The sequence below is a fragment of the Athalia rosae genome, chromosome 6 (assembly GCF_917208135.1).
Source record: "Athalia rosae chromosome 6, iyAthRosa1.1, whole genome shotgun sequence".
NCBI lineage: Eukaryota > Metazoa > Arthropoda > Insecta > Hymenoptera > Athaliidae > Athalia > Athalia rosae.
In genome coordinates, this window is record NC_064031.1 from 50,963 (window position 1) to 78,486 (window position 27,524).

General features: G+C 38.5%; 6 protein-coding genes and 2 long non-coding RNA genes across 19 annotated transcripts; 4 read left to right on the forward strand and 4 right to left on the reverse strand.

Annotated features, from left to right (window-relative positions):
* Nucleotides 1–1,050: 1,050 nt before the first annotated feature.
* On the reverse strand, nucleotides 1,051–2,131 carry LOC125501279. The gene is made up of 3 exons (XR_007278813.1): nucleotides 1,578–2,131; nucleotides 1,340–1,508; nucleotides 1,051–1,243 (listed from the first exon to the last, which is right to left on the reverse strand). It is a non-coding gene; the product is annotated as an uncharacterized LOC125501279 (long non-coding RNA).
* A 576-nt stretch (nucleotides 2,132–2,707) lies between these two features.
* Nucleotides 2,708–4,797, forward strand: LOC105686889. Its single transcript, XM_012402122.3, has 3 exons — nucleotides 2,708–3,389; nucleotides 3,522–4,201; nucleotides 4,288–4,797. The coding sequence occupies exons 1-3, from the start codon at nucleotides 2,849–2,851 to the stop codon at nucleotides 4,642–4,644; spliced, it is 1,578 nt and encodes a 525-aa protein (XP_012257545.2). The 5' UTR covers nucleotides 2,708–2,848; the 3' UTR covers nucleotides 4,645–4,797.
* A 1-nt stretch (nucleotide 4,798) lies between these two features.
* LOC105686890 (GRB2-associated-binding protein 1) lies at nucleotides 4,799–12,360 on the reverse strand. 4 transcript variants are annotated; one of them, XM_012402123.3, is made up of 2 exons: nucleotides 12,100–12,360; nucleotides 4,799–5,636 (listed from the first exon to the last, which is right to left on the reverse strand). In XM_012402123.3, the coding sequence occupies exons 1-2, from the start codon at nucleotides 12,187–12,189 to the stop codon at nucleotides 4,908–4,910; spliced, it is 819 nt and encodes a 272-aa protein (XP_012257546.2). In that variant the 5' UTR covers nucleotides 12,190–12,360; the 3' UTR covers nucleotides 4,799–4,907. The 4 variants fall into 4 exon arrangements, with proteins under 4 accessions (XP_012257546.2, XP_012257547.2, XP_025602299.2 ...); XM_012402124.3 differs by lacking the exon at nucleotides 12,100–12,360 and adding an exon at nucleotides 10,818–10,985; XM_025746514.2 differs by lacking the exon at nucleotides 12,100–12,360 and adding an exon at nucleotides 9,494–10,807.
* A 507-nt stretch (nucleotides 12,361–12,867) lies between these two features.
* Nucleotides 12,868–14,504, reverse strand: LOC105686842 (electron transfer flavoprotein subunit alpha, mitochondrial). The gene is made up of 4 exons (XM_012402003.3): nucleotides 14,335–14,504; nucleotides 13,733–14,065; nucleotides 13,211–13,663; nucleotides 12,868–13,100 (listed from the first exon to the last, which is right to left on the reverse strand). The coding sequence occupies exons 1-4, from the start codon at nucleotides 14,374–14,376 to the stop codon at nucleotides 12,924–12,926; spliced, it is 1,005 nt and encodes a 334-aa protein (XP_012257426.1). The 5' UTR covers nucleotides 14,377–14,504; the 3' UTR covers nucleotides 12,868–12,923.
* On the forward strand, nucleotides 14,480–15,301 carry LOC105686844 (H/ACA ribonucleoprotein complex subunit 3). The gene is made up of 3 exons (XM_012402009.3): nucleotides 14,480–14,656; nucleotides 14,915–14,957; nucleotides 15,046–15,301. The coding sequence occupies exons 1-3, from the start codon at nucleotides 14,603–14,605 to the stop codon at nucleotides 15,141–15,143; spliced, it is 195 nt and encodes a 64-aa protein (XP_012257432.1). The 5' UTR covers nucleotides 14,480–14,602; the 3' UTR covers nucleotides 15,144–15,301.
* Nucleotides 15,302–15,489: 188 nt separating this feature from the next.
* Nucleotides 15,490–21,940, reverse strand: LOC105686837 (trafficking protein particle complex subunit 10). Of its 6 annotated transcripts, none has more exons than XR_001103076.3 (13): nucleotides 21,520–21,939; nucleotides 20,969–21,186; nucleotides 20,651–20,844; nucleotides 20,350–20,545; nucleotides 20,141–20,252; nucleotides 19,874–20,061; nucleotides 19,560–19,778; nucleotides 18,709–19,475; nucleotides 17,944–18,610; nucleotides 17,391–17,852; nucleotides 16,988–17,309; nucleotides 16,626–16,912; nucleotides 15,490–16,328 (listed from the first exon to the last, which is right to left on the reverse strand). XR_001103076.3 is itself a non-coding variant. In XM_012401989.3 (12 exons), exons 1-12 carry the CDS (start codon nucleotides 21,590–21,592, stop codon nucleotides 16,785–16,787), a joined length of 3,546 nt encoding a protein of 1,181 aa, XP_012257412.2. In that variant the 5' UTR covers nucleotides 21,593–21,939; the 3' UTR covers nucleotides 15,490–16,784. The 6 variants fall into 6 exon arrangements, 4 of the variants coding, with proteins under 4 accessions (XP_012257412.2, XP_048512341.1, XP_012257413.2 ...); XR_001103075.3 differs by having other exon boundaries at nucleotides 15,490–16,559; XM_012401989.3 differs by having other exon boundaries at nucleotides 15,490–16,912.
* LOC125501280 lies at nucleotides 16,855–17,147 on the forward strand. Its single transcript, XR_007278814.1, has 2 exons — nucleotides 16,855–17,008; nucleotides 17,097–17,147. It is a non-coding gene; the product is annotated as an uncharacterized LOC125501280 (long non-coding RNA).
* Nucleotides 21,941–22,289: 349 nt separating the features above from the next.
* LOC105686843 lies at nucleotides 22,290–27,374 on the forward strand. Of its 4 annotated transcripts, none has more exons than XM_048656393.1 (7): nucleotides 22,290–22,410; nucleotides 24,365–24,483; nucleotides 24,981–25,196; nucleotides 25,541–25,736; nucleotides 25,838–26,120; nucleotides 26,602–26,759; nucleotides 27,100–27,374. In XM_048656393.1, exons 2-7 carry the CDS (start codon nucleotides 24,481–24,483, stop codon nucleotides 27,183–27,185), a joined length of 942 nt encoding a protein of 313 aa, XP_048512350.1. In that variant the 5' UTR covers nucleotides 22,290–22,410; nucleotides 24,365–24,480; the 3' UTR covers nucleotides 27,186–27,374. The 4 variants fall into 4 exon arrangements, 3 of the variants coding, with proteins under 3 accessions (XP_048512350.1, XP_012257429.2, XP_048512349.1); XM_012402006.3 differs by lacking the exon at nucleotides 22,290–22,410 and adding an exon at nucleotides 22,422–23,461; XM_048656392.1 differs by lacking the exon at nucleotides 22,290–22,410 and adding an exon at nucleotides 22,422–22,903 and having other exon boundaries at nucleotides 23,000–24,483.
* The last annotated feature ends 150 nt before the right edge of the window (nucleotides 27,375–27,524 follow it).

A 27,524-nucleotide genomic window follows, 5' to 3' on the forward strand; every position in this document is an offset into this window, starting at 1 on the left:
CCACGCCCCACAACATACCGCGCGCCCGTGGCTACCTGACTCCAGTTTGGTCCCCTTGTAGACCGAGAAATTCGAATATTTCGGCCTATGCACGGATTGCGACGAATCTATGTGAGTCTACGACTAAAACCAATCGATGTCTTATAATTATTCTGCTTCGAACAGCGAATAATTGATGATTACTCGATCGATTGCATGAGTAGATGATTTTGGCTTTTAAATTTGGATACCTGAGCTGATTATACGTGAGATTACCCTTGAGAAGCCAAAAAAAAATTCGTTTTTTTAGCAAAAAATTAATCATTGTTTTGATTGGGTTTACTATGCTTTTCTTACGTATTTTGATCTCAGAAATCCGAATCTGGAACGAAGATTGATCTATCTCAAAAAATGACCTAGTAATCCCCATTTTTTCGCATTTTTTTTCAAAAATTTGAGGATATCTATAAGGGAAAAAATCGTAGCTCAATTTGGACAACGGATTCGTGTTCCTGAGGTCAAAATACATAAGAAAAATATCATACAATCAATTTTTATTCTTTAAAATTGATCGTATGGCACTTTTCTTATGTATTTTGACCTCAGGAATATATATATTAAAACCCAATTAAAACAATGATTTATTTTTTGCTCAAAGATCGAATTTTTTTTTTGGTTCATCAAGAGTAATCTCACATATAATGAGCTCCGAAATCCAAATTTAAAAGCCGAAATATTCTACTCATGCAATCGATCGAGTAATCATCAATTATTCGCTGTTCGAAGCAGAATAATTATAAGACATCGATTGGTTTCAGTCGTACACCCAAATAGATTCGTCGCAATCCATGCATAGACCGAAATATTCGAATTTCTGAATTCACCAGCAAACCCAAGCTTAGCTAGAGTCAGAGGTAGCCACGGGCGCGCGGTTTGTTTTAAGGCGTCACCTCTGCTCAGCCCTGAAGGTGACGACCCACAACAAAGTGCTACCCTGCTGGCTACGCTGACTCCAGCACAGCTCGGGCTCCCTCGTAGACCGAGAAGTTCGAATATTTCGACCCATGCACGGATTGCGACGAATCAAAGTGGGTCTACGACTAAAAATAATCGATATGTCTTATAATTTTTGTGCTCCCAACAGCGAATAATTGATGAATAATTAGCTTATTAATCGACCGGTCGTTGGATAAATTGGACTTGAATTTGTCGAGTCAATTGTGCCACGACCCGAAACCTTCGGAATATCTTGATATTGCTACGTCTGCAACAAACGATTGGCTTATTAATCGACCGGTCGTGGGATAAATTAAATTAGGAAGCAGTTGTGGATTCTCAAACTCAAAATACATGACGATACCTATATTACGGCTTCAGGAAAACGAGCGTGTCGACTGGACCGAGCAATTCCTGATACTCGTCGAGAGATCTCCATTTTTCCGTTCAGAAATGCGACAAAATGGACAACACGTGCGAAGTTCTGTCAAAGAGCAGCATCGCAAATCGAACGGAGAACCCCAACGATTTTTCTGAAACAAGTACAAGTATGAAAATGTTTATAGATTACCGGATGCTGGAGGAACCAGAAACTAACAAACCTGCATTTTTCATTCAGACGCTGTATCCATATTAAAATAAGACTGACACGTAACTTCGCAGTTGCTTGGATTTATTGTCCAGGCCCGAAAATTGCAAATACCTGAAGACTGTAGCCTCTGATCCTCTGGGTTTTTTCCGTGTCGAGACCAAGAATGCAATTACCTGGACAAAGGAGTAAATTCAATGACATGTCATCATTAGTATTCGTCAACATCAGGGTTGTGTTCAACTTCGATTTAGAGAACATGCTCCGATGGAACGCCAAGGGTGTGTCACGAGTTTTTGATCGGTAAGTCATCAGATCTGATACCGACCGATGACGATGAATTGTTCGTAGGAAATTCACCCTAATCACCCTGCCGAAGGGAAGAGACCACTAAAAAATCACACGTAATGATGAATTTTCTTTTTCAACAGCCTGACACTGGAATCGGACCGATTCCCATGGCAGTTCTCACCAACGGTAGGCCAACGATAGCGCACATTCCGACAATGTACAAATTATTCGGGATACCGGTCTACGACTTCAGATTTTTCTTGAAACCGGTAAAATAATTTCACATCTGATAAAGAGAGACAATAGTTCATTGTTCTATGTTCGTTTTTAAGATATTCCCGCCTGGCCAGGCGGCGCATTTGATACCTTGATACGTTCCGCTACCTACGATACCGCAGATTCCGATTAATTCTCCACCCGAGGATGACGACGATAGAATAGAAAAACTGGATGAAAAAGTTGATCCTTCGTACGATCCCCCGGGTGCTGATGCCACCGACAGCCAAGAGATCCACCCCGATAAAAATGACCACACCGCCAACGTGGAAGCTGCGTGACGATTTTTTTAGCTTCGTGCTCGATTAGATTGATCTTGTTCGATGTATTTGGCATATAAATGTATTCAGCTTCTATGTGTCACAAGTTTTTGTTGAGAAAAAAATTTTGCGGGCTGTGTGACAGACGGTGATGTATGTACGCATGTTGTATGTCCTTATGTTATAGCAATGGTTGACTTTCATATTTTTACAACGTGAATAAACTATACCCCAAGTTCTGCTTTCAGTAAGTTCAGAGGTCGGTTGGCAACATCAGAGATAATGACTATCTCTTTGTCGATGAAATTGCTGTCGTCAAGTCATTGTAGATAGTATACAAGTTCTCAGACTCAATTTTCTAGTCTGCAGTGTCACCAACCAGCTGCTAGTTCGGGTACCAGGGTGACAGAGTAACTGTTTTATAAGAAATACATCGCTGCAGAAAACTGGAGTGAAGATGAATTTATATTGTGATATTTCCGTGCTATTTTTGGCCTTTGTGATTAACGAGGTTGCCTGCCGCGGCGTTGTTATCAATCACGAAGAATCAGAAAAAAATATTACAGAGTCAACCAGATGGATTTTCGAAGAACGAAATCCAAACCAATTACCACCGGTAGAACCTGAGCTTTCGACGCGAGATGATTCAATCGTAGAGGCGATGTGTCTGAAATTTAGATACCCGGTGAAAACCAAACTAGAATTTTCAACGGGTGAAGTAACCCCCGGCGCGTACCGCACCCCGGGTCATAACGATCGCGACCGAATACAACCAGCGACGAGATTTCGCCGGGATCGTGATAAGAAACTGTCAACTTCGAATCGAGGTGGAGAATCATCGGCGAAAGATTACATGAGTACCTATTACGCACAGAGAAAATTAATCATGGAAAAATACAAGTCGCAGCAGAGAGAAAACTTGGAGAAGCTCAACAGAACGAAAAGTTTGATCGCAGCTTCAAAAAAGCTTCGGGACTCGAAGAAGGTAACCGCAGCAGGTAGTGATATTGAATTGAATGATAATAAATGATTACGGCATACTCTAGATCAATGGGATGACGCGGTGAACCTCTAGGTATGATTATGGTCTAGTTTGTATTATACGAGACAAAGTTATTTTTACCCTTCAGGAATCCCAGATTCTCATACGACCGTTCTCGATGACATGGTAACTACCGCGAATTCAGCGGGAAGAAACATGACTTTGGCTCCTTCGAGAACTCCTTCCACTTTCGATAGATTTGGGAACATTCGGGCAACGACGCCGACCGATTTGACGTCGCAGAACGAAGATAACATCGATTCGACTGAACCGACTTGGGTGGTTCGAAATCGCGATAATGACACATGGGATAGCTATCTTGGACACCAGTCTTCGGACTATCGGAGGAAAAACGATACTGACCTCAATCACTTGGAGGATATATTCTTCTGGGACGTTCGTAGCCAAGACGGAAGGCTACCGAGATCGACCGATACTCCCACGAAGGAAGTTGAAAATTCTATAAGCAATTCGAATAACGTTTCGATCGGTGTTCGTTCCGACAGTCGGGCATCGATCGGTTTTCCAGGTTCAGCAGTGGAGACGCAAAGTTCGCCAAAAGTACACGTAACCAAGAATTTAAAGAATGTACAAACGAGCACGACGATGTACAGAAATTCGACTCACGAAATCGTCCAAGTCGGCGATGTGGTGACTTCTTCCAAAAACATCACGAACGTTCCGTACGACGTCGACGAGTATTCTAATAATAATTACGATAATTCTGCAAACCCTACGATCACCGCCCCACTGGCGGAAACAGCAGGTGTGAGTAAAAAATTTAGCAACTGCCTAGGCCTGAAAAGCGGCGACAAACAGACAGAAGGAATAATTGAGAAGGAGTTTTTTTTCAGGGTGCGAGAGAGTCGGAATGGTGCGAAGAATGTTCACATGATTACAAATGGGGGAATTGCGAAGGGACGTTATTCTATCAGCACAATATATTTCTAAGAAACAGAGGTCCTTCAGCGATCGATGCAATTTTTGGAATGGACGTTCAAGGCCCTGTTTACATAACTTGCGTCGAAGCTTTTCGTTACAATCGAACACGAGGAATCGTTACTCTTCATTCCGGCGGTCCAGCTAACGATTTCGCTCAATTGCGTATCAGGGGATTTCAAGGGGAAGGTATTTCTTACATCATGAAGGTGTGGGGAGTCAGTAGCGGAGACTTGGACGAAGTGACTACTACCTCTTATCCCCAAAAATAATGAGACTTACAAGAAAACACGCGAAATACGTGATAATAACACTTGATTAGTTTACAAAACAAAAAAAAAAAATGAGAAAAAAAATATAAATGATCGATGTACTGTATATGTTATGCATGTATAGCATTAAAGGTTGCGGTGGTATCCCTCTGAGTTGGCACGATTACATGTATTTCTTTTCGCTATTCGATATTTAAATTTAACCCAAATGAGAACCTTAAGTGGGTAACTAATCGTAAGCTCGGATCGATCGTCGTTAGAGATTAAGACTTTTTCGGCGATGCCGTTGGTACCGGTGGTGGGGGCGGTGGTACGTCGGGTATTTCATCTACGGCTTCCGAACTCTTTACCGAATCATCGAAAGAACTTGCCGATGGGAGCTGGGGACTTAGGAGTCGACGATGATCGGTATGTGATCCTTGAAGCGGCAGAGGGGCCAGATCAGCTTGTCGCTGATAATCGAATGGGTAAGAACTCGGCGCCAGGTGAGAATTGAATCCGTTATAGGGGTAGGAATAAGGATCGTAATACAAAGAATGGTAATTTGGATAAAAACTGAGCGTCCGATGATTTTCTTCCTTTTTTCGCGGGGCTTCTCGCTCATACGGTTTATTTTGGTCCTTCTTTCCGCTCGACGGCATTACCGCCGAAACTTCAGAATCTGTAACGTTAATTGAGCTCAACACGTCCTTCGTCGAGTCAGCCATCGATCTTGAGCTTAATTCATCGGCCGGAAGTAACTCCTGAGGTAAGCGAACAACTTCCGGTCCTTGATAATGAGGCGGGATTTGTGTATAGTAAAACGGAGGTGCATAACCAACAGCGGTTGTATGAACGATGGGCTGAATAACTGGAAATGCTCTCGAAGGAGAGAGATTCTGGTTGCTCGTTACCAAAGCGTTGTAAACCCGCGGAACTCGAAGGAGTCCAGGTGCTGGTAACGCGAATGAGGCAACCGTCGCGAAAAGTAAGAACAAGAGTAACACCTTCATCTGGAAAAAGAAACATCAGCTTTTGAAGTTCGCCCGAAAATTGTCGCCAAACGAGCGGAAGGATTGCTGTTTTTTGAAAAACAGAACAAGAGTGTTATCGTTGCAGGCTCGATTGATTGAAAATAATTAAAACTGGTTTACACGACGTAGTTTTATCGCAATTCAATGTCAGGTGAATGCAGATTTTTACATAGCGGGTGAAGTTCTTTTGATCCTTGTATATATATAATTTGACCGTCTGGATCGTAATGAATCTCTTGAAATTTCAAAACGTACCAATTCGATCGGTTGATCCGATCGGATGTTACCTCGAGTACGAAATGCCCTTGGCAATATCAAGGAAACAATACCTTCGGCATTGGTATACGCTCGCGCTCGCCGGCGATTCGCTGCCGCGAATCTTGATTGGGCGGGGATTGTGAAATTCTCATTTTCTCCCAACTCAAATGAACTGTAGTAGACAGTGTCAAAATTCCTTCGTTAACACGGCGTCGGTGTTTTCGTGTTGCGATACAACGAGTAATACATACACACGAGTTATGGCACCGAACTTTCTTCACCAAGCGCGCGTCAATTGAAAAAGCTCGAATCGAGCGTGCATAGATTTATACTGACAATGAGTAAAATTATCCTGACAGCAAAGTGAATGGATTCATTGGATACGAACTACCAAAAAAATTGAAATGCAAACTCACTCACCGTATCACTTTTTAATATCCAGATTTATTCGGAATGCCGATTACTATATTGACAACCAAGTTTCGCCCGAAGAATCTCACAGCAAAGCTCGCCGCCGCTTCTACTCGCGAAGATACGAAAGAGGCTGTGAAACAAGTCGAGTAGCGAGAGAACCGCATGACTCCCTACCACTGTATTATACGTATAAGCTCGGAGGAAGTCCGCGATTCAAGTCCCACCGATCTCCCACCACCGATCTCCTTGTCCACGAACCCGGCGAAAGTGTACCTCCGGACTACGAACGAGGTGAAAAATTTTGCATTTCTACATTTTGCCTAAATGTACCTATGTATAATTTGTGTGTAGCGCAATGAATTCACCTTTTTTTTTCTTTATTCAACATTCATCTCTAACAATACGCAATTCTCCCGGGTCTCTGTGTTCGTTATTCGCTATTCGCTATTACTATTCATGAATAATGAATAAAAATATCATGGTTATTTATCTCACCGTTAGATCGGATACGATAGCGTTCAATATTGTCGACGTATGCGAGGGGATATAAAAATGAAAGTAATTAAACCTAAGCGTTGAACGGACGTATACTTGTGCGCGTTGGTGGCCGAGGAGTGTTGTAAAATAGTTATATTGTAGTAATAACGGCTATAATTCTAATAACAACGACAACAGCATGTGAAATTAATATCCCCTGTCGTGTCGTCGATATTTCGACCTATTACCCGATGTATCGCGCATGCACGGCACATAGCTCGAATAGTTTTTACAACTTCTCTCACTCTGCAATAGGTATGCTTGACACCGAAGCACGAATTGTAGATAGGCGTACCGTGATCGCGGGGAGAACATTTCTCGCAGAGGGCAGTCTCAAGATTAACGGAAAAAAATGGATGTAAAAAAGTAAAATTGAACGGAATAATGATGTGTGATTACCCCGGATGTTTTCAGAAAGTTGCCGCTTGCGGATCGAGCGAATGGTAAGAAAGAGGAAAAAAATCAAACGAACGATAATTCTGAGATGACCGATCATCGATCGTCGAATATTTTTCTCCAATCGATTTCCACGATATTTCATTTCAATTGTAAATCAGCGGTAGTATAAATTATTCTGCACTACGCACCTTACGGTAAAAATAGAAAAATTCACAATAACCGACCGGTCCTGAATTCATGTTTGAGGGGCATGTCGAGTAAAATTATATTCTTGTCGTAAGAATGTTGTATCGTTAGTTGCTACAAGATTCTTCAGTCAACGCCATGCGACGCAACCTCTGTAGCCTCGGTGTATAACTTATGCACGTCGCGCAATAGTCAACGTCAAAGGTGCCGGTTCACCGTGCCCTTATACGAAAGTATACGAAATATCACGTGCGATTGTGGCACGTAAATATTCGTTTCACGCTTACGATAATTACCCAACGTAACGAGGAAAGAATAAACCACGATTGTCTGAAAATTGACGGATCAAATTCGACGCAACGTGTCATCGAACCCGCAGATCCTAATATGCCGTTTATTGAATTGTGATTTTTTACATACATAATCTACACACATATGTAAAATATAAATAGAGCATCAATAGAAGCATTTATGTCTGTTATAAATTAACTCATCTGTTCTATTGATTCCTATCCATTCGCATCAACTATATGTATGTACTTATATACGCACGGTCGATATACCGATCCTCGCTTCTTTATTCGAAAGCAAGAACAAATTCAGAGTACAATGCTAACTGATTTCGTTCGATTCTTACGATAACAAGAAAAAAAAAAAAAAGAAACCAAAGGAAAATCATCAATTTTACTAAAGTACGATATAATCTGTATTTATATCGGCTCCACGGGAATATAGCACATTCTTCTGAGTAAAAGAATCGGTAAGTTCGGCAAAAATAGTACAACCAGTAAAACTAAGGGCGAGAGCAATAACAACATACTGGCGTAAGCTATTAACCACCAAATCGGAGATATCCCCAAAACTGGCTCCAACATTTTTACTAATTTTTTTAATTCTCTCTTTCTATCTCACGTAGTAAAAAATATTGAATTACTATTCCGAAAACTATCAACTAGTTAATATTACGTTGGTTATTATTTTACGTTAAATATTGTTATCCAGCTTATTCCACGGAAATTATTTCCTAAGTATTCGTTATACGACGTATTCGTATTAATCACAGCCATTCGATATACAGCACGTTACTCGATTTTAGGAATTCTTCGAGTTTGCCTGCCTCTGAAATTCATTCCTTCGCCCTCCTGCATTGTCAAATCAGTTCTGAAACAATTTTTCAACCGTACACACATCTTTAGAAAAAAGATAATTAGCTGAGAAATCGATTGAAGTCGAAAATGATAATAAGCGAGGGATGCTGACAATGAATGAAGAAGGCACATGCAGAGACAAGCGAGGAAAATCGAAAATCACGCTATACCTATACATATGTACGTAGGTACACACGTGCGTTGTAACAGAAGCCACAAGTTGTTCATAACTTCTGATACAAATTGCCAAATCCACGAAAGATTCAAACTTCCGCGTCATATGATAATTACACAAGATCTCAGGTAATTACGCTAGAATGTCAATATGATGAAGCGATCACGAGGGATACGACGCGAATATGATTTTAATAATTTTCGATTTCAACTTCTACTTCAAACCATTGTTAGAACAAATCGAAAACTCCCAATTACCGAGTAGTAATTCTCACCACGTTAAGTGGAATAAAAAAAAATTAAACGATGATACTTTATGCCACGCTGAATTGAAATTAATAAAAAAAATTAAATTCTTCATAACATTTGTAAGTTTAAAACAAGTTGAATAATAGCGTTGCGATGGTGTTGCGCAAACGTTGGAAAAATTTCACTTTCCTTGGCGCAATCTCGTTCAACTTTAGCTCGGGTATAGGTATCCGACAATAAATGGTGCGCGGGTAACATACCGCGGTAACGAAGGAACAGTCCGTCTAGACATCAAAAATGCATTTATACTTGAAATAATGTAATTCACTTGTAGTGAAATTGGCGATTCAGACCAGACGGTGAAAATGTGAAAACCGAAGAGTCTTCGATCAAACGAGTAATTCATTGCATGTAGGATCGTTATTTAAGACTGAATCAATGTCGCGCCAAACTGACATACTTAAAACTTACATCAGGTTTAATACAAGGCCATCGACTTCACCGACTCACTTTCAATTGCGTCGAAGGATCACCGTTGATACGCTTTGCATATACATCTAGTAGGCTCGATACTTTTTCTTATCGTATACTTTAACCAAAGCGCTGATTATTTTGATAATCGTAAATCGTATAACTGATTCGGAACGCCATTTACGATTTATTCATTCGTCTTTCCGATTGGCCAGTTTCAAACCAAGGCCAGAGATATATTTCTCCATCATCGCAGGCGTCACGTGCACATACCACTCGTATTTCGATTTCAGTTTAATCTGATCTATGAATTAAAAAAGTCAGCGTAAAATGTAAACAGATCTTGTCTTGGAATAATTCTATCTTCGACATTGACACTGTCTGGACATGGACTGGACTGCACAAACTTGTATAATTGTAATTTCGAAGATATTCACAATGGTAGGGAAAATGGATAAATGAATAAACAAAAAGATCACGACGACGCAGTAGCTTCGTAACCTTGGAGGATGAAAACCTGTTTAGTGTATAAAATCGACGGACAAAGTCCGAGTATATAGATAAGTAGAAAGCAATGATGCACCCACCCTCGTACGAAAGAATTCGATGTACGTATATACTACTGATTGCGAACGCAAAAATTACAGAGCAGTACAATGGCTTATCGCAGTTGAAGGAAAATAATTGGGAAAGAACACAAAAATTCATATACGTGTGTTATAGGGGTTGGCGAGGCAAAGCGGGGTAGCGGGGCGAAATCGGATACCCCGAAAATTTTGTCAACCTTTTTTTTTCAAAATGATCGAAAAACACTTCGAACATCCCGTTGGATTCGAAAGATTTGTTCCTTTTATAATTAATTGCAAAGAAATATCGATGGTAATAACTTTCCAATGATATAATATAATTTTTAACATCAATATCGAATGAGATAATTAATGTTTTTTCTCATGGTAACTGAAAATTTGTTTCATTCGCTTCAAATACGAATATAAGAGAAAGAATTTTCATCATATTCAAGTTTCACAAAGCTCGGGCTTTCCTTGAGTATCCCGTTTTGCCCCGCCTGCCCGGTGTGTATATATCTTATCTTTACTCATTTTGCGCGCCACAAAACTACATATCACGCGAAAATTTTCACCTCAACAGAGTCCGAAGTATTTTCCTGACAAGGACCAATGGATAGAATCAGAGAACGTGTATAACCGATTTTAAGAAATTTTTCAAATTATTCGCGAAGTGACGTAAATTCGTTAATTAATGACGAAATGGAAATGATTTTCGAATGAATGAAAAAGCAAAAAAAGAAGACTCGCGTACCTACCCTGACAATGAAAATAATCAGACAGCAGATTTTTAATCCCATCGGACAACTGCGACTTGCGTCGCAGGACTGTGCACGTGCCAGTTGCAGGAGCGACTTTGACTTCGTTGCCAGACTCGCGATTCGCTCACTACAGCTTGCGCTTTCCCTTTCATTTATGTTAGTAGAGACTGAACACTAGCGAATGTATCATAGTAGCCTCGAAGTACGAGTCACCATGATACCTATACTACGACAAATCACCGGTTTTTCATAAATTTGTTCACCGCAATCGCGCGTCGCAGCGTACAAAATGCATAGATATACCCAGGTAGTGTGTGCTGCAGCCAAAGCACTAGCAAAACACCGCATCTAAAAGAACTACCTTAAGACCTCGAAATAGGACCGTCTCATTAGAGTTCGGTCTTAAAACTCGACTATGAATTCCGCCCCTAGGCGTGCCTTGATTTAGTAAACATATGTATGCAATGGGATGTTTACGAATCTTTGCAAACTGGACGTCATTGATTTGTTTCATGCTTTGGTTCAATACAACCTCTGGTCTTTTCTTGCAGTGTGGACGCTTTTTTTCGTGATTAAAATACATGCGCCTACTACACATACTCTGAAAAAAATATTAATTATTTTATGGACCTTCAATTCATGGAGAATCCGCATGTTTATCGGCTAGCTATTAACATTCGGAATGCTCCTGGATATTATTGACGAATATTATTGTACGCGCTCATCCCAAACCGATTCACATACCTATATGTAGTACACTGCGAATAAAAATTCGAGGCTCACCCTGTTTTCCCTCCGAAAAACGTCCAATTTCGAAGCGTCATAACTTGACGAAAAATTGGGGTAAAGGGTTGTAAAAAAAGAAATCTTGAAGCTTGGAGCTTCACCTTTCAGATGCTTCTGATGAATTTGGATTGCGTTGTTTTGTTCACTAGTTATACTCTTCTTATTCAACTTACGTCGAAAACGTAAAGTAGACTTTTGACTTTGAGAAGGTGCACCGGGTGTCTCGGTCATTGGATTCAAATTTTTTTGATACCATTTTGAAGGTTGAGGTGTTCCCTTCAAAACGCGTTTTCTAAATTATTTGTACGTTTTTTTTTTTTGCATAAGCTATGCGACTCTAAAGCGATTATTGTCCATAAATCTTTGGTCGAATACCCTGACCGACCCAGTTATCGTATCGAAGTTTTTCAAAAACGATTTTGAAGCTCAAACCGTCGACTATGCGAAACTTCATCGCAGTATTCTCTCATCTGAATTTTCGAAGCTCGGTTACCTTTCGGATGCACTCCTTCGCCTCTCCGTGTGGAAACTTGAACTGTGACCCCTTGCAGGTCGCGTAAAAATGGCGGAATAAGTGACCCATAACGCCAAGTTCAAGTTCGAAGTGTCCCCAGTAAAATCCGTAGAACTTTTTTTTTCATCACGTTTTTCAACTCAGAACGCAAACCGAAGATCAAAGTTCAGGCTCCGACACTGATTGTGTATATTGTATATGCTCGGGGTAGCGCCATGTGCAAAGATAAGGAGATTCGATAACGTGCATAAGCGCACTGCACTCGAGAATGAACTCTCTAAACAAAGACGACCTTCAGTGCCGTCTTAAAAGTGAGATTTTTTATCGACCGCGGAGAGAAGAAGAACCTTCTCATTGCTGGGTACTGATGTTTTCCGCCGTTTCTGTACACCTGCATTGTATTGTATGTACGTACGTACGTATGTACATGTTATCCTACGATCAGACGCACGTTCAATTCAATCATACAGTGATTCGTAGAATTCACATTTCCGCCTTATCGATAAAGATTTGAAACATAGAAATTTATTAGAATAGTACTTCGGGTAGTTTGTAACTTTTAAAAAATTCCATAGGCTCAAGACAGTTTGAAATAACATTCGTACATATGGACAAAGCGTCCAAATATTTATTTGTGACAATATCTTGATGAATAGTCTCACGGACCTGTAAACCCTAAGATTAATCAATTCTTTTTGAGCGCAACAGTGGTAAATCCTCACTTTGGGAAGAAACAAAATACGAGAATTGGAATGAGATTTTTCATTTTATTGGAAAATGAAAATGAATTGCATTCAGATCACCTAGATTTTCTCAGTTAACTCGGGAACAATTTTGAACAAATCTGCAACCAAGCCGTAGTCAGCAACCTGAAAAATGGGAGCTTCCGCGTCTTTATTTATTGCTACGATAGTCTTCGAGTCCTTCATTCCAGCAAGGTGCTGAATTGCTCCAGAGATACCCACAGCTACATAAAGTTCCTGAAATCAAAGCTGGTCTTATTCCTGGATCACACAGCGGGAATTTTAGGGTCACTTAGAACTGTGAAGATTTCCGATGAAAAAATATGTGGTTAAACTCTGTGCCTTACCGGTGCTACAATTTTTCCAGTCTGCCCAACTTGCAAGTCATTCGGTACAAAGCCAGCATCGACAGCAGCTCGGGAAGCACCAACAGCTGCATTCATTTTGTCGGCTAGTTTGTAAAGGAGTTGGAAATTATCTCCGGACTTTAATCCACGCCCGCCTGATATAACTATTTTGGCAGATGCCAAAGCTGGCCTGTCAGACTTGCTCAACTCTTGCTTAATAAATTTTATAGAATTTGACTTATAATCTCCTGCTGGAGCAGGCTCTATTTCGGAATTCCCTCCTTCCAGCGGCGCTGGTTCAAAAGACGTGCCTCTCACTGAGACAACCTTTACCCCATCCTTAGATTTGATAGTCTGTATAGCATTACCGGCATAAATTGTTCTAACAAATGTATCTGGAGATTTTACAGCAATGATATCGCTGACAGGAGAGACATCCAGCTTAGCTGCTACCTGAAATGTAAATAAACGAGTTAAACCTAACCCTACGGATGGACATAGTGGCAAATTCAAAGAGATTACCCTTGGTAATAATGCCTTTCCAAAAGCTGTAGCTCCAGCAAGAATGTGGCTGAAATTAAATTGCTTTTGTGTAGCCAGTATAAGTGGTGTCAATGTTTCAGGGGTGAACCCAATAAAGACTTCATTTTCGGCAACTAAAACCTTGGCAACCCCATTTGCCTTAGCTACGGCTTCTGCTACTGGGCCACATTTTGTTCCAGCAACAAGTACAGTCACATCTCCACCGATTTGTCTTGCTGCAGTCAATGCGTTCTGAGTTATGGTGGACAGAGTTTCATTGTTATGCTCAGCAATGACCAGAGTCGACCGATATCTTTGCAACAGCGTATTGAGCTATAATCAGAGTCAATTGATTGTCCCTACCTGCTGGCTGTCACTGAGAAATTACACTGAGAATTTCGTGGAACGAATACAGAACCCTACCAGACATTTAATTAAATATCTAGGAACAGAGAAGAGAAATGAAATGAACTTGGTGGAAAGGAACAAATTCATGATGATTTTTGTCAAGATTACGTAATAGTTATGAATTATAATTCAAGGAATACATTATATTACAGGGATATTGTGATTGTAGATGAACTTATTGGACTTGAGCTCACCTGAGCCTTGTTTTTCATCACTTTGGAACAAGTGGTCAACATTGTTCAACTTTTCGGAATATAATATGTAGGTCTGAATTCGTTGGTCAGGAATGGTCAGGAACACCGACACACTGAGTCAGTTAGATGTCCCCACCGGGCTTCCGTTCCGTAGTTGGTTCCGTACTTCTGTTCTATCTGCCGTTCTTCAAGTTGAGTCTGTCTCCTCCCTTGGCGTTATTTGTTTCGTTATTTTTTCATGAATTACGTTAGCCATTCGATATAAAAAATGTATCTAATGTATTACTTGAACGAAAAAAGGGAACGTGTCTACACCCTAAAGGTATATTCGATTGATTTGAAATTTATTCCAGGCCTGTAATAAAATATCCACGTGGTCTAAAATAAATATGCCCGTTCAGTTTGATCCATTACTTTTAACTATCACTTCAACTTATTGAAATTAAATGCACGCTTTTCAATATTTGTTTCACCATTGAATTGTGCTCTGAAGCTCGTTCATTTATACATTAAATCGATCACTTGTTTGTAACCTCATTTACACCAATTAATTATTGCATCTAACAATTATTGTTTACAGAAAATTGACCCTAATGGCAAGCCGACTCTGTCTGCGCATCCTGGTAAGCTTTGATAAAATCATTTCATCCCGACCAATTGATAGAAAACAATGAAAGTTGGCATCGATGTTGAATATTCAAATTATTTCAGCACGATTTTCACCAGAAGATAAATATTCCAAAGAACGGATCACGATAAAGAGACGGTTCGGACTCCTCTTAACTCAACAACCCATGCCCACATACTGAGAATGTGTGTTGTTTTTTTCTTGTTTATAAAATCGTATGATTAATCGAGGATCGATCTGAAGATAAGACCAATAACCTTTTTCCTGTAGACGCATCACTGATTTTCAAAAAGGTATATGTGTTATAATAAATACATTTGAAAATGTTCACAAAGCTTATTACATTCTCTTATTTAATTCTTTTATTTGTAATCCTGATAAATGAGTAGGGAGACTTCTTAGTTGAAAAATATTCACTAATGTCAAGTATTTATAATATTCTTATTAAATAAAATATTAAACCCTAATCTTAATGTCGGCAAAAGAAGCTCTGCGTCAGGATTCAGGTTAATACAATACAATGAGTATATACACAAGCCTATATACATATTATTATTATAGAAGAATATATGTATAACATTACATGCGTGACAACATTTCATATGCGATAGCTCAGCATTATATTGGTCAATTTCTAGCTATGTAAGAACATTTTCCATTACTTCAACAGTCTTTAGACCCACAGTAACTATGACGCTCAAACATTATTTGTTGGCAATATCTTTTTTGCTTTACTCTGCATGTTATTCTTCCAATGCATTGATTTACAATAGCTGGTCCGACGAATGTTACATTATGTGTTATCAAGAAAAAAATCAAATGATATAAAAATTTTTTATGCAATATAACAAAATAGCAAGGTAGCTTTGTTGAAAGAGCCTTCATGAAACGTATCAACTTATCTAACTTATGAAAAAACAATGTGTAATATGATTGCTCTCATGTGTAGAAAGAGTAATATCCATCAACGAGTATTGATGTTTTCATGTTAACGTGTATATACAAGTAAAACTGTACCTATTGACTAAAAAATAATGTTAACAATAGGCTAGATGGCAACATTTGAAAAATATTCATCTCAGATTTAACCAATAATTGCACAGCAGCCATGGGTATGTAATTATTTATACTGTATTCTACTATTATCTTTACTTGTCGTGAATGTCGTTTAGTATTCATTTATTTCATAGCATCTAATATCTAAGTGCCTATTTTTAAGGCAGTTTTATCAAAACGTAAGTTGGGGGAGGGGGGATAAACCATCGCAGTGTATCCGTCTCTTCTGAACATCAGAGCATATACATGTATACTTTGGGCTTCGCAGAATTCAATAGAGTTCGAACTGGTATCGAATATTCCACACTATCTACAATTACACATAGATATTGACAAAATCTTTTTCACATTCTTGAGAAAATAAACAAGTTTGAAATGAGTTATCTTTATTCTGTAATTTTTTGTCTGATCGATTGAGTCTCAATCAAAATACGAAGTAGACGAATGTCTTCCAGGGGGAATTTTTTTCAAATAATTACGGAATATCAGTGTGATGAACGTATCTCAGACATACAATAAGTCTTGATCAAATGTTTCGAGCCTTGAATAAAAATGAAAAAATGAGAATCGATGGAACCAACAAATTATACAAGTGATGTTCGCTTACCTATTCGATTAATTTTACACTGAATATCTGGTTAAATATCGGGTTCTTCAATAGTTGAGCTTGAAAATAAGAGAAAGCCATGATTCCATCACGTTTCTGGTGTTTTCTTATAATTTATGCCTTAACAGACTTCCGCTACTGAGGGGTTCGTTCGATTAATTAATTACTTTCTAGTGGCGCTGCAGGTAGAACATGAACTTGTTGGGCTTTACTTGCGTTATATACTTGCCCAGGACTGAACGGTTCTAGGCGCGGACCCCCTGCTACTTCATTTTTACGAGACATTTCTAGAAAATTTTAATTTTGAGATTAAAGCAATGTGAAATTGTGATCTACCGTGTTACAGACAAGTTTCTTCTCACCACTCTTGAGCTCAGCAGCTGGTATGTATCTAGATAGTCTGACCACAGGTAATGGAAGGTACCCACTAGTAAGTGGCATGACATCAAGCGTCACGCTTTGTTTTTCAAGAGTTTCTAACGAGACAACACCTGCGGTGCGTCCGCAAACAGCCCACATTGTTTGGTCGGCCAAAACTTCATACATCAACTGAGGAGTCGGAATCGGCGATGGACTGTTGACCATTTTGGTAACAGTCAAACAAAGATGGCACATACTACCTGCTCGACAGAATTCTCCTCCACCTCCACTGGCTTCTACTTTTGAATGAACAACAAAGAGCGTCTAAAGAACAAAAAAATTCTATTTATCAGATATGAAGACTTGTCATACTAGTTATTGATATCATGGATTATTAATACTAACCACGTAATCTACAATGTCAAAATTGCACCTATAAATTTCTCCATTCTGTTCCATTTTATTAAGCTTCTGAATATGTAATGGGTCATCATTGGCATTCCAATCTTCCAATTCTTCAAATAGATTTATCTGACTATATTTCATACTAAAGTCAGTCTTTATGGGTGCTGTGGATTTCGTATCTTTGCCAATTTCTAGTTCCCACATGAAGGAAACATTCATTCCGTTCCGGATAACTAACTTTTGACAAGTCAGCGGATTCAAATCCTTGAAACTAACGTCGGCTGAGGTATTACTCGTCAATTTCGGATCCCTCAATTCTAAACATAGAGCAGTTAAACCTGTTACAATAACTTGAAGGAATTTCCTAAGTTTTGCAGTATGCAGTTTGAAGGTCGACATCAGAGGTGGTCCAAAATTTAGTGGTATGATTTCTTCTGTGCCCCATGGACATTGCAAGCTCAGCTAGAAACAAAAATTGGCGTGATAGATGTGACAATTTTAATAACGGGAAAATAATGAACTTTTAGTAACTACGACCGATGTTAATGCGAACCTTATGCTCGATAGTTGATGCATCTTTTTTTGGTGGAAGTTCGGCCACTACTTTTAATGACAGAGTAGTCTTTTTGAAGGGTTCGCAAGATGGCAATGACATTTCCAACTCTCTGGTCATCATTCGCTTGTCGTTAACCCGTTCAAGACTCAGGCCTCGAGAGGATCTCAATTTCATTTTGGAATTTTCCATTATTTTTACACTGCCGCTTGAAATGACTAGTTCTAATTCCTGACGAAGACCAGCCAATAGATCTCTGGTGCATTGTAAAAATATGGTCGGCTGAGTTTTAGCTACTTCGTAAGATAATGGTGGATTCAGAACAGGAGTTAAAAACTCCAATTTGTTTTCAATGATCAACGAAAGTTGCCCAATTTTGTAGACTCCTGGATGATCCACTCGTCCACTAACAATGAACGTATTTTCACCAGGTTTCAAAATAAAAATTCCGTATGATAAACACTTGCTGAAATCTCCTTTGACGTTCGCAGATGGTTTTCTATGCTTAGCACTGTCTGATCGCTTGATCAAAGGTTTCGAGTTCTTATTCACCACACTTGCAGTGAATGAGCTTTTATCCTGGTTATAATCGAGGTAAGAATAAGTTGGTAAACGAGCTAAGCATGGGTCTGAAGGTTTCATATCATCAACTGTACACCTCGACAATCTGTAAAAAAATTAGCATGTGATCTGACACTAAGGACAGGGGAATTACACAACATCTAGGAATCTAGGAATTTATAAAGAGATGGATATCATGCTTACAATTCAATGCGTGTGTCTAGCAAGGCTTTGGAACTCTTTCTCTTGTTTACTACAACCGTAGGCTTTTTGAATTCCTCTACCGAAATCGAAGCACCATCACATATGATGTCACGTGGAAAGAAACTTTGCAGGCAGACTTCGACACTGACCACGCAGTCCTGTATTACTTTGTCAGCTACATGAACTTCCATGCTAAGAATTCGAAAACTATCTGCAAGGTCTGTGAGCAGAGGCTGGGGTGCAGTCAGCATCTTTGTGTAAGCTAACATCTCCTCGAAATACGTACTTCGTACCGTTACGTGCAATGACGTCAAACTCGCAATAGCTGCACATATTTTAGTGTACCTTTCAACGTCATCCATTCTTTTGTAGCACTGTGCTAGTTCCAATTGCGTCTGTGCAGCTAGTTGGTGCCAGCCCTCATCGTTATAAGTTTTCAATACATCGGATAAAAATGCTACAGCTTTTTGGTTCTCTCCAAGTTCACTGTAAAAACGAGCTAGTTCTTTGCCGATCAGCCTGGCAGATCTGATGCGACCTACATGCTTGTAAGTACCCATAGCTAATTCGGCGTGCTCCAAGTACTGTTTTTTAAATGCCTCTTTCGAGGATAATGCTTCTTTCAGTTTGTCGGTCGGTGTCAGTTTCCTTTGGGCTTGGGGGTCCGGATCTCCCATTCCAGCAATCAAATAAACAATCGTATGTAGCTGCTCACTGGTCGGTTCATTACCTGGTAGGAGACCGCAGAGTTTTCCAAGGTCTCCGAGCTGCACCCAATAATTAAGTAACTCAGTAAGGTAGTTTTCTAACGTTATAAAACATTAAGCCAACAAAATGGAAAACAGGTTTACTTTATCCCTGGCCAGTGCCCAGAGGCTAGCAGTATGAAGGGAACACAGATCGAGCTGTTGTCCATTATCAAGATTGGTGCTAGATCCTTGGCAACTTTGCAAGACTTCTAATGCACATAGAAAAGCCCAACACTCAACAGCTCCCTCTGGTCGTTGTATTTCTAAAATTCGTAGCTCACCCAGAGTATTGTGAACGAAGGACAAACATCTTTGTGCCACCTGATTTGGATTGTTGAAAAAAACAAGCTTGATGAGTTGAGTTGAGTGGTATATAAAAAAGAATTAGTTGACAAAGGATTGATTTCACCACCAACCTCCCAGGGCTTGTTGATTAATAGCAGCATTGCGGATTGTCTGCTGAATAAATAACTCCGTAGATCTAAAAGAGAAGCTTTGCATTCAGCTAAACATAGACGCAGATGATGGTCTATTCCATTTTCTAAATTAACGCCAACCCAATTATTGAGCGGACTCTGAAAAGAGCTCAACCATACCGGAGTATCTGCAAAAAAGATCAATTTTGAATGTTTAGTTAGGACTTTTAAGTTTTTAAATAATGCGAGTTTTTTTTCAAAACGCACCTCCAACGTTAGAATTCAAGACAAATTGAGTAAAGAGCGCATCTAATTCGTCATATTGTACTAGAGCTTCGTCATAAAGGCCCAACATCTCTAATACAAAAGCAAGTTCTTCCTAAAAAAATACGTTTTACATTATTTGATAGTTTCAACCATGTAATCTGTTTGACATTCGTTGAAGTTGAAAATTGGAAGATATTATATGTGACCACCTGCAGCAAGAAATAATGACAAAAATTCCAGCCTGCTTGGTTCCGCTTTTCTCTCTGTTTTCTGACGACTTCTTCAAAACGCAAAAGCGTTCTGTCATAAGCAGTAAGAACTAAATGCCGTATCCGGATTATTAACCCTCGCCAAGACTCAGCAGATCTGGACTCGGATTTTATTGGATTTATGATTGACAAACATCTGCGGGATTTGAAAAATTCTACTCATAATGATTGGCCAAGCTAATAAATTGATGGAAATCAAATTAACAGACCCGCACCTGAACAAATAGCCAAAAATGCTTACCTATCTCCATGCTTGGATGCAAAATCGCTACGAATTTTGTCTAGCACGGTAGTTCTAGGAAGTAATTTGTTACTTTTTTTGAGATCATAGGTTTCTACCAAAACAATCATCCAATCTTGAACATTATATTGCGCCAGAGTCTTTAGCCAGGCATCGATATCATCTTTTATCGATGTTTTGTAAACATCAACATCCTGCAAATTCAATAAATACGTTTATATCCAGTTATTTTTTATTGTCTTCATATGCAGCTCATTATGTTTATAAATGCAACCCTACTCATATAAATATTACAATGCAATGTATATTATCACTCACAGAACATTCGCTCCAATAAATATGAAATATGGGCTGCTTAATGAGGTGCCAATCCTTTTCAGTCGGTAAGATATTTTTTGAGAACTGTACAAAGGATCCTTCGATGATGACTTGTTTATCTGGTCGTCCAAAGGACCTGCGCCATTCTGCGGAATTCAAAGGCAGAGCTCGTGCTAGAGAATTTTCCAATGTCAAAAACAATTCTCTGTCTCCTGCATCTGAACGCAATGCAAACAAAAAATACAGTAGATCTGTTATGAGCAGCCAAAAAAATCAAGTACAGATTTCGGAATAGAGCTCGGGTCAGTTCAGTGGGTGTAAAAATCATTACTAAAGAAGTAAATACGACTTGCAACTCAAGCACAAACCAACGTAATTCTTGGTATCAGTGTGGAAGAGGTCGTGAGCAATCATTGAATTCAATTAATTGGAGAAAATGTTTGATCTAATAGGATGACTGACAGACAGTGCAGGGCGTCACAACAATAAATAACTTTGAAGTAAGATAGTGTAGGAGAGGTTGTTTTTGACGATCGTAAAATAATTCTTACAGGTAATTATTGGCTTATTGCTCATGGAGGTGTAAGTGTCCTCACCAACTCGTGGCCCCCCATTGCAATTCATTTCCGTATAATATTAACTGTTTTCTAGTGAATTTAGATTCAAGCATTGAGTTGAAAATTTACGTCACTTTACACACAAACACTTCCGTCCACCTTGTATCCAACAATCGTTCGTCGAGTAGTGTAATAACGTCATTGAATTAATCAAGAAAAAAATATTATGGGATAAATAGAAGAGTATTATAGATCTATGATATCACGACGGATTAGCGCATCAGTATCGATTGATTGACTTGCAATAATTAAATGTATACGTAGATGTACATTTCAAATCCCCGAAGAACCCGACAACCTGGAAACCGCGTCAATACAGCCGTGACCAGCCGTAGCGTTGACTGAAGATGAACGCGCCGTGTGATTTGGTCACTGATCTACATGCTGTATGAGTGTGTGTAGAGAGAGATCTGTACATCATACACATTGTGCTTGTAACATCCGATTAAAAAAGATGGAGCCAAAGATGGAACACCGGGTTAAATATTGTGTATGTTACGATGCGTTTCCGAAAGTAAATCGAATGAATCAATGACCCTGCACGCAGGCGCTACTACCATCATCACTGGTTCAGAAGGCGCCAAACCAGTTTTGGAAAACGGTCATCAACAGTCAAACGATTGAGAACGTTTTACCCCATTGTGGTCAAAGTTTGCTGACGATCTATTATAAACGTCCATCGATGTTTTATCCCGTTGAATTCCTTAGTTTGCGGAGAAATGGGAAATTTGCTAAGTGTTGGCTCGCTGCTCACATGAGTTCCCGTAAATTTCATACTAAGTTCCGCCGTCATACCATTGATTCTATCGACGTTATTCAAACTTGGTAATTATGTCTTCGCTACTTCACAGTTTCATCAGATTAAATTTTGTATCATATTAACCATATCGATAGATTCGTGTTGACTCTTGAGGTTTTTCTTTCTAAAATATTTTTGCAGAAATCGTCTTTAATAACTCAAAAATTTAGCTATGAATCATCGATGCTTCCTATTTGACAACTCTGTGGCTTCATTTTCCCTGCATGTTTTATTTTTCTCCTACACAGGCACTAAGCCTTCCCCTTTCTGGAAATTGACCCAGTCGTTTTTCACTTGTTCTTTCATTCTCATTTCTCACGTGCTCAAGACGGGCTTTCTCATATTTTGCATCAGTCCTTTGCCAGCATGCACTAATAGTTGTTTCATTATCGGACAGCAATGATGTAATAGAGCATATTGTAGCTCACAATAACCGTCCAAGATTCAGCCTCTCTCTGACAGCTCACCTAATGTATGGGATCACAAGAATCTGTTTGTACCAAACTAAGAGACTCCATGGTGAGTGTTATCTTTTTAATTGCCGCCTTGTAAATATGATCAATCAATCTGTTAAATTATGACTAATTTCCATTTACATTTGTTATTTATTCTTAGAGGAGCTATGCTCTTTCTGGACTGATTATAATGTTCTTAGACTTATTGAACTTGATGCAGGTAAAAGAAAGCAAAGGTATGCGATAAAACAATAATTACTCAATTTTATTATTATATAAATTATTATTCAAACAGACTACATGGTTTCTAAAGAAACATTAAATGCATGAAGGAAAGATGTTATTTTTACCACTTCTACTGAAAATGCTGCCAACAATTAAAACTGTTCAGATAGAAGTTGGCCATCACAAACTTTGTACAACGGATTTATTTGATTGAATGAAAAATGATGATGATTATTACTTATAATGCAACTTTTTTGATAGTCGTCCAAAAAAAAAAAAACGGCTGCCAGACTTTGATATTTCATTGCCACCTGCGGAGCCACCACAATCTATTCATACCATGAGCGTGGCCAAACCTTATATTACTATGACTGAACCCAATGATATATCTACGGTGGTAAGTGAATGTCACCAAACTTCAAATCATGTCAATGCACTAAATACACAAAATGAATGACCTGAAGAGTATATTTTATAAGTAAATAGTATTTGCGTTGCTCTTCATCATTATCATGTCACTGAACAACGACCATTCACCATTGACCACTTTTCATATCATACAATAATTGTTTCAAAATAATGGGACCTTATAAGATTTCCAAAGTTCATCACAACCAGTTGAAGCACTTTTTCCAGGATGGTGCATGAGATCATGCTGAGCTTATTTTATGCTGATTTTCAACATTTCATTCAACTCACACTGCCTGCTTTTTTGTACACGCAGCAATCCATCTTGGATGAACCTTATTTTGGTGCTTTAACAACCGAGGAGTTGGATTTCATGCTTCAACGTGACGGATTACCATTGTTAGTTCATTACTTCTAATCCTTACTTACAATTAGTTGGTCCTACTAAAATTTACTGTTTCGGTATGGCCAGATTTTAGTTCTGACTATTTAATAGTGATCGCCGTTTTCTAAAAAATGTCCTCTTATCAAAACTAAATGTATTAACATTAGATATCACGCATACTATCAAGGCATAAAAATATCTGCAGGCCAAAGCCATTTTACTTTGTCAACCAGTCGCGGGAAAACTTCATTAAAGAGTTCACATTGCTTACTAAAAAGTTGGGAGAATTCAATCAAATTATTGCTGTATTGATACCATCTAATGCATCTGTGCCGTTGTTGAATTGTGCCATCTCTTGACTCTCATTAACGTCATTGTTCGTTCCAATCGTAATTTCCAACATACATAGTAGATTTGCCAAAATTCGAAAGTTAGCCCTAATAAATGTTTTTTTACATTTTAAGGAACCTATTTTGTCAGTGATTAAATATCATTTCGATTTCACAGCGTTTTATCACCATCGCTTGCAGTCAGGTCAGTAACTGAACCTGTTCCATCACCGATAACCCCAGGAATTCTAGGTGAATCAAGGATGCCTTCTCCAATAATACTTCCAGCTCCAGATGGTATGTGATCAAACTGCACTATGCTATATGCAACTTAAAAAATAATAGAAACTTTTGGATAATAGTACAAAAAAGGCGTGCACACAAGTTATAAGAGACACTGTAGGAGACATGAGCACAAATTGTGCTGGGGTTAAATCTCAGTTTCAAATTCTAGAGGTAGTCGGACAATCAATTCCGACTCAAGTTCTACGTCCCGGGGAGGAACGGCCTCAAACTCCGAAAAGACCCAGATTGCCTCATTCCCCCAATGACGAAATACCTTCCAAAATACGTCGAGTAAATATTCCATTCTTTCCATTGAATACTATCCTATCCTAACAAAGTATTCTTTGCATCATCACAAAATGAGATTTGACAGCTAGTTTCTGTCAACAACCAAAATATTATCACCATTCCGTATCCACAATTTTAAAAGTTGTATAGATCTGCTTGTGTGTAGAATAATACAATAATTGCACGCACCAGTGTATAACGAGTAAATAAATTGTTGAAAGGTTTTGGTCGCTGATGGAGCTGATGAAGTAGCAGCGGTCCCAATTCTAGTTGAACAATCTGCGACCGAACCTGCATCATCTGAAAGTAGCTTACATTTGCAACCACTGGAAATTGAAGCTTGTAGTCGTCCCATCAAAACAAAGAAAAAGAGGATAGTTGTAGACGAATATACAAGGTTGGAGAGGCCTTCAGAAGATCCATTTGTTCATACCAGGGTTTGTACAGTACAAAGAACGAAAGGATACGAAAAATAGTAAATCCCACACGAAGCAGAAGAACTGGAATTTAAAAAAAGCTCTGCAACTTATTACTTGTCATTAAAACATTCCATTCGAAATTTGTTATTTCAAATATTTTCGGATCTTCTGAAGATTCAATGAATTAAACTGCAATGAATCCCTTGTTGCTACACAATATCACTTTTATCATAACAGCATCATTTTTTGGAGCTGTTAATTCGCTGTTTGAGAATTAATTTAGAAAAATTCCAACTCTGAAACTAAATTAAATTTCTTTCAGTCCCATACATTAAGATCCCATGTTAAATTGCCATGTTTAGAGTAAGCAAGACTACCCTCCAATATACGTAGTCATGGCTGCTGCGGAGCTTCTAACAACTCCATCAAAGGGGCAAAACTTAGCCAAGTGTTTACTCCTCAATTACCAAATGATGATGGTTCAACCCACAATGGACGAGAATATAGCACGACGAGAGAAAGAAAAAAAGAAGATCAAATTGCCAAAACCTATGCAACGTACCTATGGCTATTTCTCATATCTAATGTTTCCACATTTTTTTTTTCATAATTTAATGTTTGGAAAGTGAAATGACAATACGTTTGAAATTTCATCACAGCTATAGTTCGCCACCCAGACACAAGTGGAGAAACAACAGGAGGTTTCACCTCGGAGCATGAAATTGTAGCAATTATTTCACGACCGAATGATTCGGCAGTAGACCGAACAAAGACTTTTGAAATAATTCCGATCACTGAAAGAACAATACTGCCTGGGCAACCCGAAGAGCCATCAATTGAGCGGGAGGAAACTCATGATACTGGTTTATACCCAGTGCCTGAGTTACCTGGGGTGTCCGGACAACTTAATGAAATCCAAATGATTCGACCAGAAACAGTTCGGTAAGTTATCAAGCAAAGCAAATAAGAGATAAATCTCAGAAAAAAAAAAAAGGTTTTCATTTCATCATTATTTCTGGTCATGAGTTTCATGTAGTGGATTTTCCTCAATTTCTTTTACAAAATATGAATGCAAATAGTTAGTTGATGCTGCGTAGATTCATGAAGTTCCTTATAGGATATAGTACTAAAAATAATAATATGGTTATTGTTTCTAAGTTCAGACGTTCATACTTATTGTTAGACTATACTTAATCTTTTTTTGACCAGGGACTGGGATCAAAACAAAGTCATATTTTGTTCGATTTTTGAACTAGATATTTAAGTCAAGAAATTATTCGAATTGCACAATTAAAAAACTTTTAGTAAACAGTTATGACAGATACGGATAAACAAAGCTTGACAAAAACCTAAGCATTCAATCACTTCCCAAATATTTCGGAAAAGTTACAAAGGATGGATCAGAGAATTATATTTCTTGCAGATTGTTTACTTATCCCCAAAAACTCTGGGTAAAAGGAGACTTAATTGCAACATTGCGGGCTGGCTGGTCGGGTGGAAAATTACTCACATTCGAAGATATCTGTCCAGTGGCACTGTCCACAAAAAGTGATGCCGCTAAGTTGTTTCAACTACTTCTTGGTTAGCATACCATAATAATTGAGCTTACTTTGGATTTGAAAAGCCTGTAATCAGTTACGTGGATTAGAACAGTTTCTCATATTCATTACACATATTTATGTTTAAAGATGGAACCTCTAATATAACTTAAAAGGTTGTCGTGTGTATCAGATATTAGAGATCTTGTCAAAAACCTTGTGGGAAACATTGAATGTTCGAGATTAATGGTTCAAAATTAAAATTTCTCCAATTGCTATAGATCTATAATGTCATTCTCAGTGAATGTAGGTTCCAGTATCTATTTGTCAAAATATCAACATACCTTTGCAAATTTTGATCATTTCTTTTATTTCTTTTTTAGTGTTACACAGTGACAAGGATTTGCAACTGAAGCAAGCAATGCCAGAGTCACCAATTTATATATTACAATATTCTCCGGAATATTAATTTTTTGCAATAAAAATTATTCAGAGACGATTTATCAGTTGATATTTTTGCTATTTACATTGTGATTTAACAATTATAAGTTATGCCAGCAATAGTAATATTCATATCATAGCGTTTATTATTAATAAATATTGTGTCATTAAATATCAGTGTTCTCGATTTCGTGTTCAAATGATCAAATTTAATTCTATACTCCTTATGCTTTATACTATTGTAACTGACATTGTGATGAAATTTCCCGATTTCAAAGCCGAATGGCGTCAGTTCACTGATAATCATCAGCTGTTACTTCAAATTCCTCGAATGGAGTCTTTGATTTTTAATTTCTGTGATTTTACT

What these genes read in the sequence shown, in the direction of transcription:
- LOC105686844 (XM_012402009.3), top strand. Translation starts at nt 14,603, where the DNA reads ATGTATCTAATGTATTACTTGAACGAAAAAAGGGAACGTGTCTACACC. An exon ending in AACGTGTCTACACCCTAAAG is followed by an intron (nt 14,657 to 14,914) that starts GTATATTCGATT and finishes TATTGTTTACAG; the next exon opens with AAAATTGACCCTAATGGCAA. An exon ending in GACTCTGTCTGCGCATCCTG is followed by an intron (nt 14,958 to 15,045) that starts GTAAGCTTTGAT and finishes AAATTATTTCAG; the next exon opens with CACGATTTTCACCAGAAGAT.
- LOC105686842 (XM_012402003.3), bottom strand. Translation starts at nt 14,376, where the DNA reads ATGTTGACCACTTGTTCCAAAGTGATGAAAAACAAGGCTCAG. An exon ending in TGATGAAAAACAAGGCTCAG is followed by an intron (nt 14,066 to 14,334) that starts GTGAGCTCAAGT and finishes CTCTGATTATAG; the next exon opens with CTCAATACGCTGTTGCAAAG. An exon ending in CTGGAAAAATTGTAGCACCG is followed by an intron (nt 13,101 to 13,210) that starts GTAAGGCACAGA and finishes CTTTGATTTCAG; the next exon opens with GAACTTTATGTAGCTGTGGG.
- LOC105686843 (XM_048656393.1), top strand. An exon ending in ATCCATTTGTTCATACCAGG is followed by an intron (nt 25,197 to 25,540) that starts GTTTGTACAGTA and finishes TGCCATGTTTAG; the next exon opens with AGTAAGCAAGACTACCCTCC. An exon ending in ATTGCCAAAACCTATGCAAC is followed by an intron (nt 25,737 to 25,837) that starts GTACCTATGGCT and finishes ATTTCATCACAG; the next exon opens with CTATAGTTCGCCACCCAGAC.
- LOC105686837 (XM_012401989.3), bottom strand. Translation starts at nt 21,592, where the DNA reads ATGAATTGCAATGGGGGGCCACGAGTTGGTGAGGACACTTACACCTCC. An exon ending in TAATCAACAAGCCCTGGGAG is followed by an intron (nt 19,779 to 19,873) that starts GTTGGTGGTGAA and finishes AATCCAAATCAG; the next exon opens with GTGGCACAAAGATGTTTGTC. An exon ending in CTAGACACACGCATTGAATT is followed by an intron (nt 18,611 to 18,708) that starts GTAAGCATGATA and finishes ATTTTTTTACAG; the next exon opens with ATTGTCGAGGTGTACAGTTG.
- LOC105686889 (XM_012402122.3), top strand. Translation starts at nt 2,849, where the DNA reads ATGAATTTATATTGTGATATTTCCGTGCTATTTTTGGCCTTTGTGATT. An exon ending in GAAGAAGGTAACCGCAGCAG is followed by an intron (nt 3,390 to 3,521) that starts GTAGTGATATTG and finishes TTTACCCTTCAG; the next exon opens with GAATCCCAGATTCTCATACG. An exon ending in CACTGGCGGAAACAGCAGGT is followed by an intron (nt 4,202 to 4,287) that starts GTGAGTAAAAAA and finishes GTTTTTTTTCAG; the next exon opens with GGTGCGAGAGAGTCGGAATG.
- LOC105686890 (XM_012402123.3), bottom strand. Translation starts at nt 12,189, where the DNA reads ATGGGTCACTTATTCCGCCATTTTTACGCGACCTGCAAGGGGTCACAG. An exon ending in CGAAGGAGTGCATCCGAAAG is followed by an intron (nt 5,637 to 12,099) that starts GTAACCGAGCTT and finishes TTCTTTTTCCAG; the next exon opens with ATGAAGGTGTTACTCTTGTT.